Source organism: Lithobates pipiens, unplaced genomic scaffold (genome assembly GCF_037356315.1).
Source record: "Lithobates pipiens isolate NorthernLeopardFrog02 unplaced genomic scaffold, aLitPip1_a1.2 Scaffold_23, whole genome shotgun sequence".
Lineage (NCBI taxonomy): Eukaryota > Metazoa > Chordata > Amphibia > Anura > Ranidae > Lithobates > Lithobates pipiens.
In genome coordinates this window covers 52,194,292-52,209,694 of record NW_027507785.1, presented here as the reverse complement: position 1 = coordinate 52,209,694, position 15,403 = coordinate 52,194,292, and the positions used below count along the sequence as shown (strand labels likewise).

General features: G+C 41.8%; 1 protein-coding gene across 2 annotated transcripts in view; it reads left to right on the top strand.

Annotated features, from left to right (window-relative positions):
- The window catches only part of FGD5 (FYVE, RhoGEF and PH domain containing 5), a 224,755-nt gene that overhangs the window by 144,030 nt on the left and 65,322 nt on the right, over positions 1-15,403 (top strand). For both annotated transcript variants that reach the window (XM_077451613.1, XM_077451612.1), the window contains exons 8-10: positions 945-1,032; positions 9,090-9,140; positions 14,588-14,646. In XM_077451613.1, the coding sequence (XP_077307739.1) occupies positions 945-1,032; positions 9,090-9,140; positions 14,588-14,646 (198 nt within the window). The remainder of the gene's footprint in view (positions 1-944; positions 1,033-9,089; positions 9,141-14,587; positions 14,647-15,403) is intronic.

Sequence of the window (15,403 nt, the reverse complement as noted above, 5' to 3'; positions counted from 1 at the left end):
AGGTAGGTAGGGGTGCATTGAGCTGTGGCTGGTTAACCTCCCATCGGTGCCTGCATTTTTTCGGGACCAACACCACTTGCCAGAGCTAGCAGCATGACACCGATGATCTTTTTATCTGTCTTTAAAGGTGGCATTTTGTCTATAAAGGTGGCATTCTGACCACCAATATAAAGGGACATTTTTCCCATTGACACCCAATGATCTGATTTTAGGTTCCTCGAGACCGGAAATTTATTTTAAAGGTTCCTCTTGGGTTAAAATATTGAGAAAGGCTGGTTAAAACCAATTTAAAGCATATCTTAAGCCAAACCTTTCGTTTTTGAAGCATTAGATTCTCTGTCAGATTTGTATTGATGCCTGTGTCCCTGCTGTGTTGATTCACCCTCCTATACTTTGTCATAGTCACCATTATCACTATGACAGAAGGTGAGGAGAGACCCAAAATTTTACAGTTGTCACCAAAACAGGACATACGGGAAAATCTTCCCACTGTATTTCAACTGTGCATTTGAGTTATTAATTATAGAATAAATACTGTAGGGTGTATTTATAAAAAACCTTGCAAAGCTGTTTCTCCATCAAAACTGCATGTTTGCATGTAGGTATGCCAAATTTGAATGTTCTCAGGCTATAATCTCTTTGGATCAAATGTGTGAATGGAGAAAATACCACATTATAGCACTAGATGGCGCAGGCCATCACAGGAAGTACAGTAAGTATGATCCTTAGCTCCATCTAGTGGCCCTAAAGTGATATTTTTTTCTATTCACACATTCGATCTGCAGAGAATATAGGCTGAGAACATTCAATTTTGCTCCATTCATACAGAATGGATTGACATCCAGTTTCGATGGACAAGGAGCCATGCAAATTATTTAAAAATACACCCCTATGAATATAATTGCAAGATTGCAGAACTGATACATATTCTCGTTTTTGAACAGAGAATCTTCCAGAGAAGACAGTCGAGCATACGGCATGAACTGATGAAAGTGGTGCAGAGGATCTTCCAGTATCACATGATCCTGACAGGTAAGGAATAAACAACTACTATAATACTGAAAAGGTATATAAATCCACATTTTTGGGTTGATGTTTTGCATAGTGCTAGAAAGTGTTAAACCCCCTGGCAGGTTTACATCGCCGCCAAGCAAGCTTTAAAAGTGGCAATTCTGCAGCTGAATCAATTTTCTATTTAAAAATAAAATAAAAGACGTGTGTTATTCTTACCTGCTCTATGCAATGCTTTTGCACAGAGCAGCCCCGATCCTCTTCTTTTTGGGTCCCCAACCGGGGGTCCTGGCTCCTACCAAAATCATTTGGTGGAGGGGGAATTATGGTGCGGGGGTTGTTTTTCAGGGGTTGGGCTTGGCCCCTTAGTTCCAGTAAAGGGAACTCTTAAAGTGGTTGTAAACCCTTACAACACACTTTGACCTACAGGTAAGCCTAGATTAAGGCTTACCTGTAGGTCCAAGAAATATCTCCTAAACCTACACGGTTTAGGAGATATTTGCCGAAAGACAGGCACCGCTGTCTACGGCGCGCAGGCGCACTGAGCATGCCGCTGTTAACGGCGATATGGCGCGAGTGGCGGCTCCCGTGCACATGCGTGGGAGTGACGTCATCGCGGCTCCGTCGAATGACAGCGCCGGAGCAGCGAGACCCACCGAGAAGATGAATGCTCCGTACACAAGGGGACAGCGGTGACTTCTCTGGCTCCTGTGTCAGGTAAGTGACACATAATGGACTACAATGCAATGCATAGTAGTCCATTACGCTTTACCTTTGCAGGGAATCAAACTGAGCGCGCCGCGGTCAACGACTCTATGCCGCGAGCGGCAGCTCCCGTGCGCATGCGTGGGAGTGATGTCATCGCGGCTTTGCTGAATGACAGCGGCGGAGCAGCGAGACCCACCAAGAAGATGGATGCGGCGGACTACAGGGGACAGCGGTGACTTCTCTGGCTCCTGTGTCAGGTAAGTGACACATAATGGACTACAATGCAATGCATAGTAGTCCATTACGCTTTACCTTTGCAGGGAATCAAACTGAGCGCGCCGCGGTCAACGGCTCTATGCCGCGAGCGGCGGCTCCCGTGCGCATGCGTGGGAGTGATGTCATCGCGGCTTTGCTGAATGACAGCGGCGGAGCAGCGAGACCCACCAAGAAGATGGATGCGGCGGACTACAGGGGACAGCGGTGACTTCTCTGGCTCCTGTGTCAGGTAAGTGACACATAATGGGGTAGTATGCGATGCATAGTAGTCCATTATGCTTTACCTTTGCAGGGAATGAAAGAGGAAGTAAATTCATCAGGGTTTACTTCCTCTTTAAGGCGTCAGCATACCAAGACATTTTGGACAATTTCATGCTCCCAACTTTGTGGGAACAGTTTGGGGACGGCCCCTTCCTGTTCCAAGGTGACTGCCCACCAGTGCACAAAGCAAGGTCCATAAAGACATGGTTGAGCGCGTTTGGGGTGGAGGAACTTGACTGGCCTGCACAGAGTCCTGACCTCAACCCGATAGAACACCTTTAGGATGAATTAGAGCGGGGACTGCGAGCCAGACCTTCTAATCCTACATGAGTGCCTGACCTCACAAATGCTCTTCTGGAAGAATGGTCAAACATTCCCATAGACACACTCCTAAACATGGTGGACGGCCTTCCCAGAAGAGTTGAAGCTGTTATAAGAATGTTTCAGAATTGCGCACCTGACTCGGGGTAGAGAAAGTTCACCAATTCTATTTGGCTTAATGATGGTTCAGAAGAATCCTGCAAAGAACTGGCTGCCAAATCTGTCCCAGAGGAGACCAATCTCAGTCTCTTCCTGGCCTTAGACTGGAAATGTAATTTTTCCTGGTCCAACCTTTTTGTTATATTTACAGTAAGTGACAAACTTGCGACGGCTTCTGTTTGTTGAAGGGGGTGGAGGTCTTGTGCGGGAACACATTAAACATCAACGCAAATGAAGAGACCGAAAAGGACCTTATTTTCATCTTGACAGGAAAATATATATATCATAGTAGGGCGTCCTCTGGAATTTTTGTATGTTCCTCTTGTCACTTGCAATAGTTTCTACAAGTGACACCTCTCATTTTATGCCCGTGGTTTTTCCGAGTTGGGTGTCAGCTGTCAGCAGCCCTACAGGTTTTGGGCACCCGCAAGTCCCAGCATGCTTTGCATGGATGTAATGGGGTCTGTATTTAGACAAACTAGGTTGATATGAGAATGTATACAACAAATATTCAACGCATTATTGGTGCTAAGGAATAATAACACAAGGTACTCTCTCTCTCTCTCAGGGCTGGTGCAAGGATTTGTGACACCCTAGGGCAGCGATGGCGAGCCTTGGCACCCCAGATGTTTTGGAAGTACATTTCCCATGATGATCCCCTACACTGCATAGTGCATGAGCATCATGGGAAATGTAGTTCCAAAACATCTGGGATGCCAAAGTTCGCCATCACTGCCCTAAGCAAAATCTAGTTTTTCTGCCCCCCCCCCATTTGGTTCCACCCCTGACTCCACCTGCTTTGCCCTGCCCATATATACCACACCTTTTTAATGAAGCGCCCACCAACACCCTTCAAATGCAGCCTACCAGCGCCCATCAATGCAGCCTACTAGCACCCACCAATGCAGCCTACCAGCACCCATCAATGCAGCCTACTAGCACCCACCAATGCAGCCTACCAGCACCCATCAATGCAGCCTACTAGCACCCACCAATGCAGCCTACCAGCACCCATCAATGCAGCCTACCAGCACCCATTAATGCAGCCTACCAGCACCCATCAATGCAGCCTCACCAGCGCCCATCAATGCAGCCTCACCAATGCCCATCAATGCAGCCTCACCAGCACCCATCATGGCAGCCTCACCAGCGCCCATCATGGCAGCCTCACCAGCGCCCATCAATGCAGCCTCACCAGCGCCCATCACGACAGCCTCACCAGCGCCCATCAATGCAGCCTCACCAGCGCCCATCAATGCAGCCTCACCAGCGCTCATCAATGCAGCCTCACCAGCGCCCATCAAATGCAGCCTAACCAGTGCCCATCAACGCAGCCTCACCAGCGCCCATCAATGCAGCCTTACCAGCACCCATCAATGCAGCCTTACCAGCGCCCATCAATGCAGCCTAACCAGCGCCCATCAACGCAGCCTCACCAGTGCCCATTAATGCAGCCTCACCAGCGCCCATCAATGCAGCCTCACCAGCGCCCATCAATGCAGCCTCACCAGCGCCCATCAACGCAGCCTCACCAGCGCCCATCAATGCAGCCTCACCAGCGCCCATCAATGCAGCCTCACCAGCGCCCATCAATGCAGCCTTACCAGTGCCCATCAGTGCAGCCTAACCAGCGCTCATCAATTCAGCCTCACCAGTGATCATCAATGCAGCCTACCAGCACCCATCAATGCAGCCTCACCAGCGCCCATCAATGCAGCCTCACCAGCGCCCATCAATGCCCATTCCACTTACCTGGATCCAGCGTTGTCCTGCAGCAGTCCATTGTTAAAGTGTTTGCTTTGCACAGAGCAGCCCCGATCCTCCTCCTTCTCAGGTCCCCCCCACCAGCGTTCCTGGCTCCTCCTCCCCTGCCGAGTGCCCCCATAGCAAGCCGCTTGCTATGGGAACACTCATGCATGCTCTCTCCTGAGCCGGCTCAGGAGAGAGCATGCATGAGTGCTCCCATACATACCAGGTAAGTGGGATGGGCGGGGGAAGCAGAGTAAAGTTCCTTTTTAGTGAAAAGAGATATAAAACATTTTATGCATTTGTAAACCAGCGGCTGTGCGTTCAACATGTATCACTGGTGTAAAACTTTTCAGTACATATTGGAGGAGCGCCGGACTCCAGAGTGGGCTAAAATAGAGCAATCAAGATGTTTCTTTCAGAGGGAACATCCAAAAAAAGACAAAATATTTCAGGTACTCAAAGCTTTATCCAGGCCAGTAATCAATTTATTGATCTCTGAACAGTAATCAAAAAAAGCCAACATGTTTCGGGGGCTCAACCTCCCCTTCATCAAGTCTTGTGTGTTGGCAGCGGGATCAAACTTGTGAAACAAATACGGATAATATGGGATCTGAGTCGGCAGACCCGGCGCCGCTGTCCAGGTGACCCAGATCTCATAATATCAATATAATTTCCCAATTGTTGCCCAGTACAAGTTTGAACCCACCACCAGCACAAGCACTGATGAAGGTGGGGTTGAGCCCCCCCGAAACATGTTGGCTTTTTTGATTACCGTTCAGAGAACAATAAAATGATTACTGGGCCCGGATCAAGCTTTTTTGGTGCTCTCTTCCTTTAAAACTTTTCGGCAAAACAGCTAGGAACAAAAACTGTACGTTGGGAGTAGACGGGTCTTTTGATATAAATGGACAATGCAGGGCGTTCTCTCGGGATGCGCGTGTCTGTGACAGCCACATATTTAAAGCCGCGTCTGAAATCATCTCGCGCGGTTGTGTTCTTCCAGGCGGTCCTCTGACGATTGAGCGCGGCGATATTGTGCCGCTCGGCACAATCAGTCAGAGGCCGCAATGAGACAGACCCGTCACACCGGACTCTTCATCTTATTTTTAATAAAATATATGTCGATGTGTTATTATTACTGTGTGAAGAGGATTCCTCCAGGTGCATAAATATTCTTTGTGTTTTCTTGTATTAATTCAGCCGTTTACCTGGACAAAAAAAAGATTAAACACAAACTGTAATACCTAAAGAGACCCTGTCACCGCACCAGCCATTCCAACAAGTGTATCCCCAGAAGATTCTAGGTTCACTTAGCATATTTTATGCATGTTATATACCTGTAATAGCCTCCCCGATGTGGACATCCAAAAGTCCTGAAACTGCCGCTGGGTGCCGCCATCTTGGATGTATTGTCAGCCGTCCCAACAGACTCAGAGCTGTCACTCAAGTAATACTCTATAGCCGTGGTCTACAAACTGTGACCTGGTGGGGGGATGCAGCCCTCTGCTTGCTTTTATCTGGCACCTGGGGCATTATCCCCCCCCCTTCCCCCAGTGTCAGCAACAGTGGGGAATAGTTCCTGCCACTGACACCAACAATGGTACACTATTCCTTCCACTGATATCAATGGTGGGCCACTATTGGGCAGCACAGTGGTGTAGTGGTTAGCACTCTCACCTAGCAGTAAGAAGCGTCGCTGGTTCAACACCCAACCACGACACTACCTGCCTGGAGTTTGCATGTTCTCCCTGTGCCTGCGTGGGTTTCCTCCGGGTACTCCGGTTTCCTCCCACACTCCAAAGACATGCAGGTATGTTAATTGGCTTCTGTCCAAAATTGGCCCTAGTATATGAATGGGGACCTTAGATTGTGGGCTCCTTGAGGGTAGGGACCAATGTGAGTGTGCAATGTACAGGGATAGGGGTAGACACTCACTCAGGTTGAACTGGATGGACTGGTGTCTTTATTCAACCTTACTAACTATGAAACTATGAAACTATTCCTTCCACTGATATCAATGGTGGGGCACTATTCCACCTACTGAAACCAATGATGGGGCACTATTCCTTCCAATGACACCAATGATGGGGCACTATTCCTTCCAATGACACCAATGATGGGGCACTATTCCTTCCAATGACACCAATGGTGGGGCAATATTCCTTCCACTGATACCAATGATGGGGCACTATTCCTCCTACTGAAACCAATGATGGGGCACTATTCCTTCCAATGACACCAATGATGGGGCACTATTCCTTCCAATGACACCAATGGTGGGGCAATATTCCTTCCACTGATACCAATGATGGGGCACTATTCCTCCTACTGAAACCAATGATGGGGCACTATTCCTTCCAATGATGGGGCACTATTCCTCCCACTAACACCAATGATGGGGCAATATTCCTTCCACTGATACCAATGATGGGGCACTATTCCTTCCACTGACACCAATGATGGACCGCTATTCCTTCCACTGATACCAACAATGAGGCATTTCATTATTCCTTCCATTGATACAAACAATGGGGCACTATTACCCCTCCTAATACCAATGCTGGGCCAGTGTTTACTCCCACTAATACTAGGGCATTTTCTACTCCCACTTGGCACAGTGTGGCCCCCCCTAAAGTTTGAAGTACAGTAAACTGACCCTTTGTGTAGAAAGTTTGGAGACCCCTGCTCTATAGTATTCCACTTTGCTCCTCCTCCTGCATCTAAATTTTATATAAGGAGGCAAGGGGAGGAGCTGGGCCAGCACAGATGGTAAATAGACACTCCAAAAAGAGGCGAGAGCTATGGCCTGCAAGAAAAAAGTGCAGGGGGGGGGGGGGGGGGGGAGCTGTGCTTTGGAATTTAATCTTTCTTAAAAAATCAACTTTTTTAGCAAGTTAACAAGCACATTGGAAATGAATAAAACTAATTATAATAATAATAATAATAATGTGTGTTTTAGGCTGCTGTATATCACATTTAATTAACCAGCTTGTTATTTTAGTATGTGAGATTTTCATATAACCTTAAATAAATCAATGTTTTACATATAATCTATTTAATCTTATGCCTCGTTTAAAGTCCCATGGTCACTTGATTTGGTTTGTGTACGTGTTTCTGTAAGTACATGTTCTTTGCTTTTTTTTTTTTTTTTTTTTATAATTTTTATGTGATTTTGTGTACTATGGCACAAAGAAAGGTCCAGGATATGGAGAAGCAGCTTTGGCAACCCTCAGGAGCCCATTATATAAAAAAAAAAAAAAAAAAAAAAAAATTGAAAATGTATATATAGGATGTATATAGATAGGATGGGCATGGGTTAAAACTCACATTAGGTTTTTTTTTTTTATTTTTTTTTTATTTTTTTTTTAGTTGGTCAAAATAAGGGGAATTCCCATTTTGGACAGTCAACTGAAAATGTGTCCCCAGTGGAAGGTTTCCCTTGCAGATAGAGGGGTTAATCTGCAAAGTGTGTCCAATGCAGGGGCTGACTGACCATTGGGCCACTCGGCCACTGCCCCCAGGGCCCCGAACCACTAGGGGGCCCCATCAGCCAGCCTCAGTAAAACCAGGGACAGTATGTAAAAATCTGTGTTTTTTTTACATCTGTCTCCGAAATGTCCCTTACCGACAATCCTTTTGGTCTAAAAATCCTGAGATTATAGCTGCCCCACCTCTCCAGTACCTTCTCAGCCAATAGAAACATGTTTGTGTATACTGTGTGATTGTATACTGTGTGTGTATACTGTATGGCTCCATAATCTCCTATTGCCCAGGGGCCCCATGAGTTTTCAGTCCACCCCTGGTCCAATGCAATACTCCCAGCGCTCACGTACCTGCATAAACGTCTGTATCTTAAATTGGGTGCTGAAATGACCAACAGTTGGAACCGACTGCAATCATTAGAAGCTATGAGTAAGCACTTTCGGTAGTGTGAAACGCGTTAGCTCTTTTTTGTATTGCTTTGCTGTGGTTTGTGTGATCCTGATTTTACAATAAAAAGGCACAAGAAACTTTTCATTGGAGTGCGGCTTTCCAGAGTTTTCTAATTATCTTCATTTGCAATCATGAGAAGGAAGTGTCACCAGCACATCGGGATCTCCAAAACTGGGTCCAAATTTTTAATCACATAGTATCAAAAAAAAGAAATAAATAGAAGCAAAAGTTTCAGAGCCACGCAGGACCCCTTCATCAGACATGTGCCACATGCCTGATGAAGTCACCTGCCTGATGAAGGGGTCCTGCGTGGATCCAAAACGTCGCTTCTATTTATTTATTTTTTGATACTATGTGATTAAAATTTTGGACCCAATTTTGTTGATCATGGTGTGACACGGACCACGGTGAAACATTGGAAGAGGGCCTAACCGTTCCCCACTGTATCCACAATCAAAAATTAAATTCACGCCGTCGCATGCACTTCCACTTTCTTTTTGAATTTAAAATAGTGAAATTTCACCAAACCTCCTGATTTTCCTAATTTTTCTTAAAAATGAAAACGCTCAAATTCTCTCATCCCTACTCGTGTATCTCCAGTTCTCCACCATGTTTTTTAGCTGAGGTTCTGCTTCTAAAAAAAAAAAATGTCTCTCTGTCTCTTCCTGCAGATTATCTGAACAATCTCTGTCCAGACTGGGCGGAATACGAAGATACACAAGGTGAGTGACCGTACGCTATAAGGACAGGCGATCTGAGCCAAGATAGATCCCCGTCTCTGTGGGTCTGGTCTCTAAGGAGTTAATCAATCCCTCAGCATCATCTGGTCCAAGTGAAGTGCTCAGAGTCTATTCATCATAGTCACACTTATAGGAATTCCTAGCTCCGATCTGCTGCTTAGATGTGCAAATTTCCCACTGTGCCATTCATCAAACTCACTTGTGCACAAAAATTCAGACTGGGCGGATTTAGGATGAAGAAATATTCCCTTCTCTAGTCATGTCATTATTCTGTACAATAAAAAAAAAAAAAATATATACACACATATATATATATATATATATATATATATATATATATATATATATATATATATATATATATATATACATATACACATACATATACTATGTATCTATTTCAAAATATGATTGCTACAAAAAAATTGTATTTCTCTTTTAAAAATACATTATGTATGAATCTAAAATGTGGGTATCATTTCTTTCATTTTTTTTATTTAATTTGGTAGCATTTAAAAAAAAAAAAGGTGTGTATTTATGTATATGTGTATATATATATATATATATATATATATATATATATATATATATATATATATATATTATTATTTTTTTTTTTTTTTTTTATTATTATTATTATTATTGCACAGAATAATGATATATTAAATAAATATATATATAAATATAAATAAATATATATAAAAATGTATATATATATATATATATATATATATATATATATATATATATTCTGTACAATAAAAAAAAATATATACACACATATACATATAGATACATATATATATATACACACACACGCACATATTTTATATATATATATATCATTGTTATATATTAACATGGTAATTATGTGGATAATATTATTATAATTATATAAATAATATTATTATTATTATAAACGCACACACAATTTGTTTTATTTTTTTTAAAGTGCTACCACATTAAATTAAAAAAGAGAAAGAAATGATACCCACGTTTTAGATTCATCCGTAATGTATTTTTAAAAGAGAAATACCATTTTCCTGTAGCAACCTTATTTTGAAATGTGTAATAGATACATATATATATATATATATATATATTGTATGTATATATATATATATATATATATATATATATATATATATATATATATAATTTTTTTTTTGGGAATCATGACACTAATAAGGAGGTGTTTTTTTTTGCATCAAAATAGGTTTTAGATTGTTGAAAAGGAGCTTTCTAAACCCTCAGAAGACATTTAAAGCCCCGTGAACCCTTGAATCTACCCAAACCACCTTAATTTTGCCTTCCCTACTGACCATAATCCATTTTGTCAAAAATAACTAAATAAAGTCCCCCAATTATTCTAGTTCTAAGCCTGTAAGAAACACCCAACTTGATTTGTAACTTTGAATATATAAACAGGCAACGTGTTTCAAGGTGCTCCCACTTCTTCAAGGTTTGAATCTGGAATTGTGAGTTTAAGTGCAGTAGGCTGCCTGATGAGGTCATGAGTGATATGGAGCTCTGGAATACGTCAAACCTCCAACTGTAAGGAAAATCTAACTTTATTATAACTTTATATATATATATATATAGATATATATAGATATATAAACAGGCAACGTGTTTCATGGTGCTTCCACTTCTTCAGGGTTCAAACCTGGAATTGTTAGTTTAAGTTCAATGAGCTGCGTGATGAGGTCATGAGTGATATGGAGCTCTGGAATACTTCAAACCTCCAACTGTAAGGAAAACCTAACTTTATTGTAACTTTGTAAATATAAAACAGGCAACGTGTTTCAGAGTGCTTCCACTTCTTCAGGGTTCAAACCTGGAATTGCAAATGGGCTGGATGATGGGGTTAGACAGTTTGGCTGCATTTAGAAATTCATTTTACAAAATGATTTTTTTCTTTCCTGTAATTCAAAACAGCACCACATTTTATGACACTAGCTTCATTTTTTGCTCACCAATTTCAAGCTTGATAAATGGAAATCTATTTTTGGCATGTTGGATGCCTCCTCTTGTACCTTATTTTCTATATTTATTTTATATGTATATTCTATATATTTTTTATGTATATTCAATAATTATGTATATTCAATAATATGTATATTTATGTATATTCAATAATTATTTTATATGTTTATTCTATATTTATATGTATATTTATTTTATATTTATTTATATATATATATATATATATATATATATATATATATATATATACACACATATACACATATACACACACACACACACACACACATACATGTATGTGTATATATATGTATGTGTTTATGTTTTACCTCATTTCTTATTTATTTCATTTTTAGTTTTAATGCAAAAAAACATTATTTCATTTTATAAAATAATTTACAGCATGATGTTATATATACACCTTATCCATACTGTATAGTCAAAAAAAGCTGTCTTTTTAATACCACCACATTCCAAAACTCGTGGAATTTGTTTTGGCTGGGGTGGAATATCAATACGTCGTGTGAAATTTGTCCTGACAAGATTTAAATGTAAACAAATTGAATAAAATGTAATCTAGCAAAGCAAAAATGTAAATATAATAAGGAAAATTTTTGAAGGTTTCTGCGATATCTGTGAATAGAATCAGTAAAATGTAAAGAAAACGTGTCCCGAGAGAACATGGTACTGATCTCTCCTACTGATAATGCCAGATGCCTGGCTGTCATGCCGATTCATTGGCTTTAGTGCCATCTGATGCGTTGACCCGAAACAAGTACACGAGATAGGAATTCTGACTTCAGTCGTTTTGATCTGCTGGCTTGTTTCCGTTTAGTTTCTCAGTAAGTACTTCAACCGAAGAGACAGCCAGGCACCTGGTAGTTTTAGAAGTTGGCCAGCAATAGCAGGCTGCGTGTTTCTCTCAGTGCAGGTTTACTTTAAACCAGCTAATCAGATTTAAACCAGGTCTAGACCATTTTTTTTTTTCGTAGATGGGGCGGGAAAAGGGCAGAACTTCTGTAAGCTACGAATTGTCGCACTTGTCTCCTTTTGGGAGATTTCTCAACACTTCCTGCCTAAATCTCCCCAGCATTAAACTTGATAGATTGAATTTTAGTTGCATCTTGGAAGCCAGAGCTCCATCACTCAGCCCATTGCACTTAAACTAACAATTCCAGGTTTGAACCCTGAAGAAGTGGAAGCACTCTGAAACACGTTGCCTGTTTATATATTCAAAGTTACAAATCAAGTTAGGTGTTTATTACAGTCGGAAGTTCGAGATTTTCCAGAGCTCCATACCACTCATAACCCCATCACCCAGCCCATTTGCACTTGAACTAACAATTCCAGGTTTGAACCCTGAAGAAGTGGAAGCACTCTGAAACACGTTGCCTGTTTATATATACAAAGTTACAATACAGTTAGGTTTTCCTTACAGTTGGAGGTTTGAAGTATTCCAGAGCTCCATATAACTCATGACCTCATCACGCAGCCCATTGCACTTAAACTAACAATTCCAGGTTTGAACCCTGAAGAAGTGGAAGCACTCTGAAACACGTTGCCTGTTTATATATTCAAAGTTACAAATCAAGTTAGGTGTTTATTACAGTCGGAAGTTCGAGATTTTCCAGAGCTCCATACCACTCATAACCCCATCACCCAGCCCATTTGCACTTGAACTAACAATTCCAGGTTTGAACCCTGAAGAAGTGGAAGCACTCTGAAACACGTTGCCTGTTTATATAATACAAAGTTACAATAAAGTTAGGTTTTTCTTACAGCTGGAGGTTTGAAGTATTCCAGAGCTCCATATCACTCATCACACAACCCATTGCACTTAAACTAACAATTCCAGATTCAAACCTTGAAGAAGTTGGAGCACCTTGAAACATGTTGCCTGTTTATATATTCAAAATTACAAATCAAGTTAGGTGTTTATTACAGTTGGAAGTTCGAGCTTTTCCAGAGCTCCATACTACTCATGACCCCATCACCCAGTCCATTGCACATGAACCAACAATTCCAGATTTGAACCCTGAAGAAGTGGGAGCACCCTGAAACATGTTGCCTCTTTATATACACAAAGTTACAAAATAAAGTTAGGTTTTTCTTACAATTGAAAGTTCAAGCTATTCCAGAGCTCCATACCACTCAAGACCCCATCACCCAGCTCATTGCACTTGAACTAACAATTCTAGATTTGAAATCTGAATAAATGCAAGGACCTTGAAATGCGTTGGCTGCTTATATATACAAACTTACAGTTAAAGTTAAGTTTTTCTTGCAGTTGGAAGTTCAAGCTATTCAATATATTGCTTCTTATCTATCAATAGCTTTTGCCACAGCATGAAAATCCCAACCCTTCCCCCTAATCCAGTAAAAAGTGTCTGTCTGTGTCCCCATCAGGGAGATATTCCCCTCACTTCCTGTTCTGCATTACGCCCATCAAATACTCAGATTCAGAATACATTGGGATTAATAAAGTATTCTGAATTTGAATCTGATTATTTGATGGGCATTATACAGAACAGGAAGTGAGGGGAACATCTCCCTGATGGGGACACAGACAGCAATCAAAGCATATTAGTAGGAGGAAGGGTTGGGATTTTAAAGCTCTTACAAACTTATTGATGAGTAAGGAGCGCTGTACTGAATACGTCAAACTTCAGACTGTAAGAAAACCTAACTTTATTGGTAACTTTGTATATATAAGTAGCCAACGCATTTCAAGGTGCTTCCACTTCTTCAGGGTTCAAATCTGGAATTGTTAGTTTAAGTGCAATGGGCTGAGTGATGGGGTCATGAAATGTATAAAGCTCTGGCTTCCAATGGGGTCATGAGTGATATGGAGCTCTGGAATACTTCAAACCTCCAACTGTAAGGAAAACCTAATTTATTGTAACTTTATAAATATAAACAGGCAACGTGTTTCAGAGTGCTTCCACTTCTTCAGGGTTCAAATCTGGAATTGTTTGTTTAAGTGCAATGGGCTGCGCGATGGGGTCTTGAGTGGTATGGAGCTCTGGGTTCCAAGATGCAACTAACATTCAGCCTATCAATTTTAATGCTGGGGAAATTTCCCATCACTTCCTGTCCAGGTGACAGGCGTGAGATCAAACAGGAAGTGAGGTGGAATCTCCCCAGTGGGGATACAGATAGCAATAGAAAACTCAACATTGGCTCTAATGGCTCACCAATCTATCTAATACTAAATAATAACATTTGGCTGAAGTTGGGCTTTTTAAAGCTAATATTTAACCAATCACTGCAGGTTTTTGCATATTTATAAATTTTATGAAGATTTGCTGTTTGAGGTGAAATATTGCTCAGTGTTTCTGGCCCCCATGAAAAGAGTTCCTGTATAACAGATTGTGTGTCACGGGGGAAAGGAGAGCCCTTGCACAGCCAGGAGTGATAACGATGATATATTTCTCTTATTACAGCTGCCTTGCTCATTGTCTCAGAAGTCGCAGACCGAGCTAATGAGAGTATGCGTCACGGGGTGAGTTCCAGCTGTCACTGTATCATGTCCCGGTGAAAAATTGTTTATCGATAAAGTTGCACAGTTCAAGTGTACCTCTCGCCTACACGGAATGGAAGCCGCTGTCTTGTAGGCTTGTCATTGATATAAATAACAGGTCCTCGCGTCTCAATGCTGTCCAGTTTCTGGTCAACTGATTGGCTTTGTTCACGGGGAAAACAACACGGAGAGGTAGCGCGTCTTCACCGAGGGATCGAAGAGGGTCAGGTGAGTAAAAAGGGGGGGGGGGCAGTCCCTGTCCAGAGGTTTTTTCACCTTAATGCAAAGGATGCATTAAGGTGAAAAAACATGAGGGTTTACAACCCCGTTAAGCTCCAGGAGGCAGAGTGAAACGCGTTGGGTGCGTGCATTGACTAAAGCCCGGTAATTTCACATATGCACAGGGTCTTGCAGTAATGTGTGGTGCATGGCATTTTTTTTGTCTCTTGTATCTCTCCAATATCATGGACAGTGGTCTGTATGTATCCACTGCGAGAAGAACTTTCCAGATGATAGTGTACTGGAGATTGCAAGAAGAGGCAGGTGTCACAGAGGCACAGTAGGAACCACTAGATGACACAAGGTGATCTGGCATACACCTGGATTAATGGGAGCACGCAGGGTTCCATTTGGAGTCATCATATTATAGAGACGATGATCTGAGGTGCACTTGAAGGCATGGTGGTGCATTGAGGCATACTTGGAACCACTAGATGACACAGTATGCTCTGGGGTACAC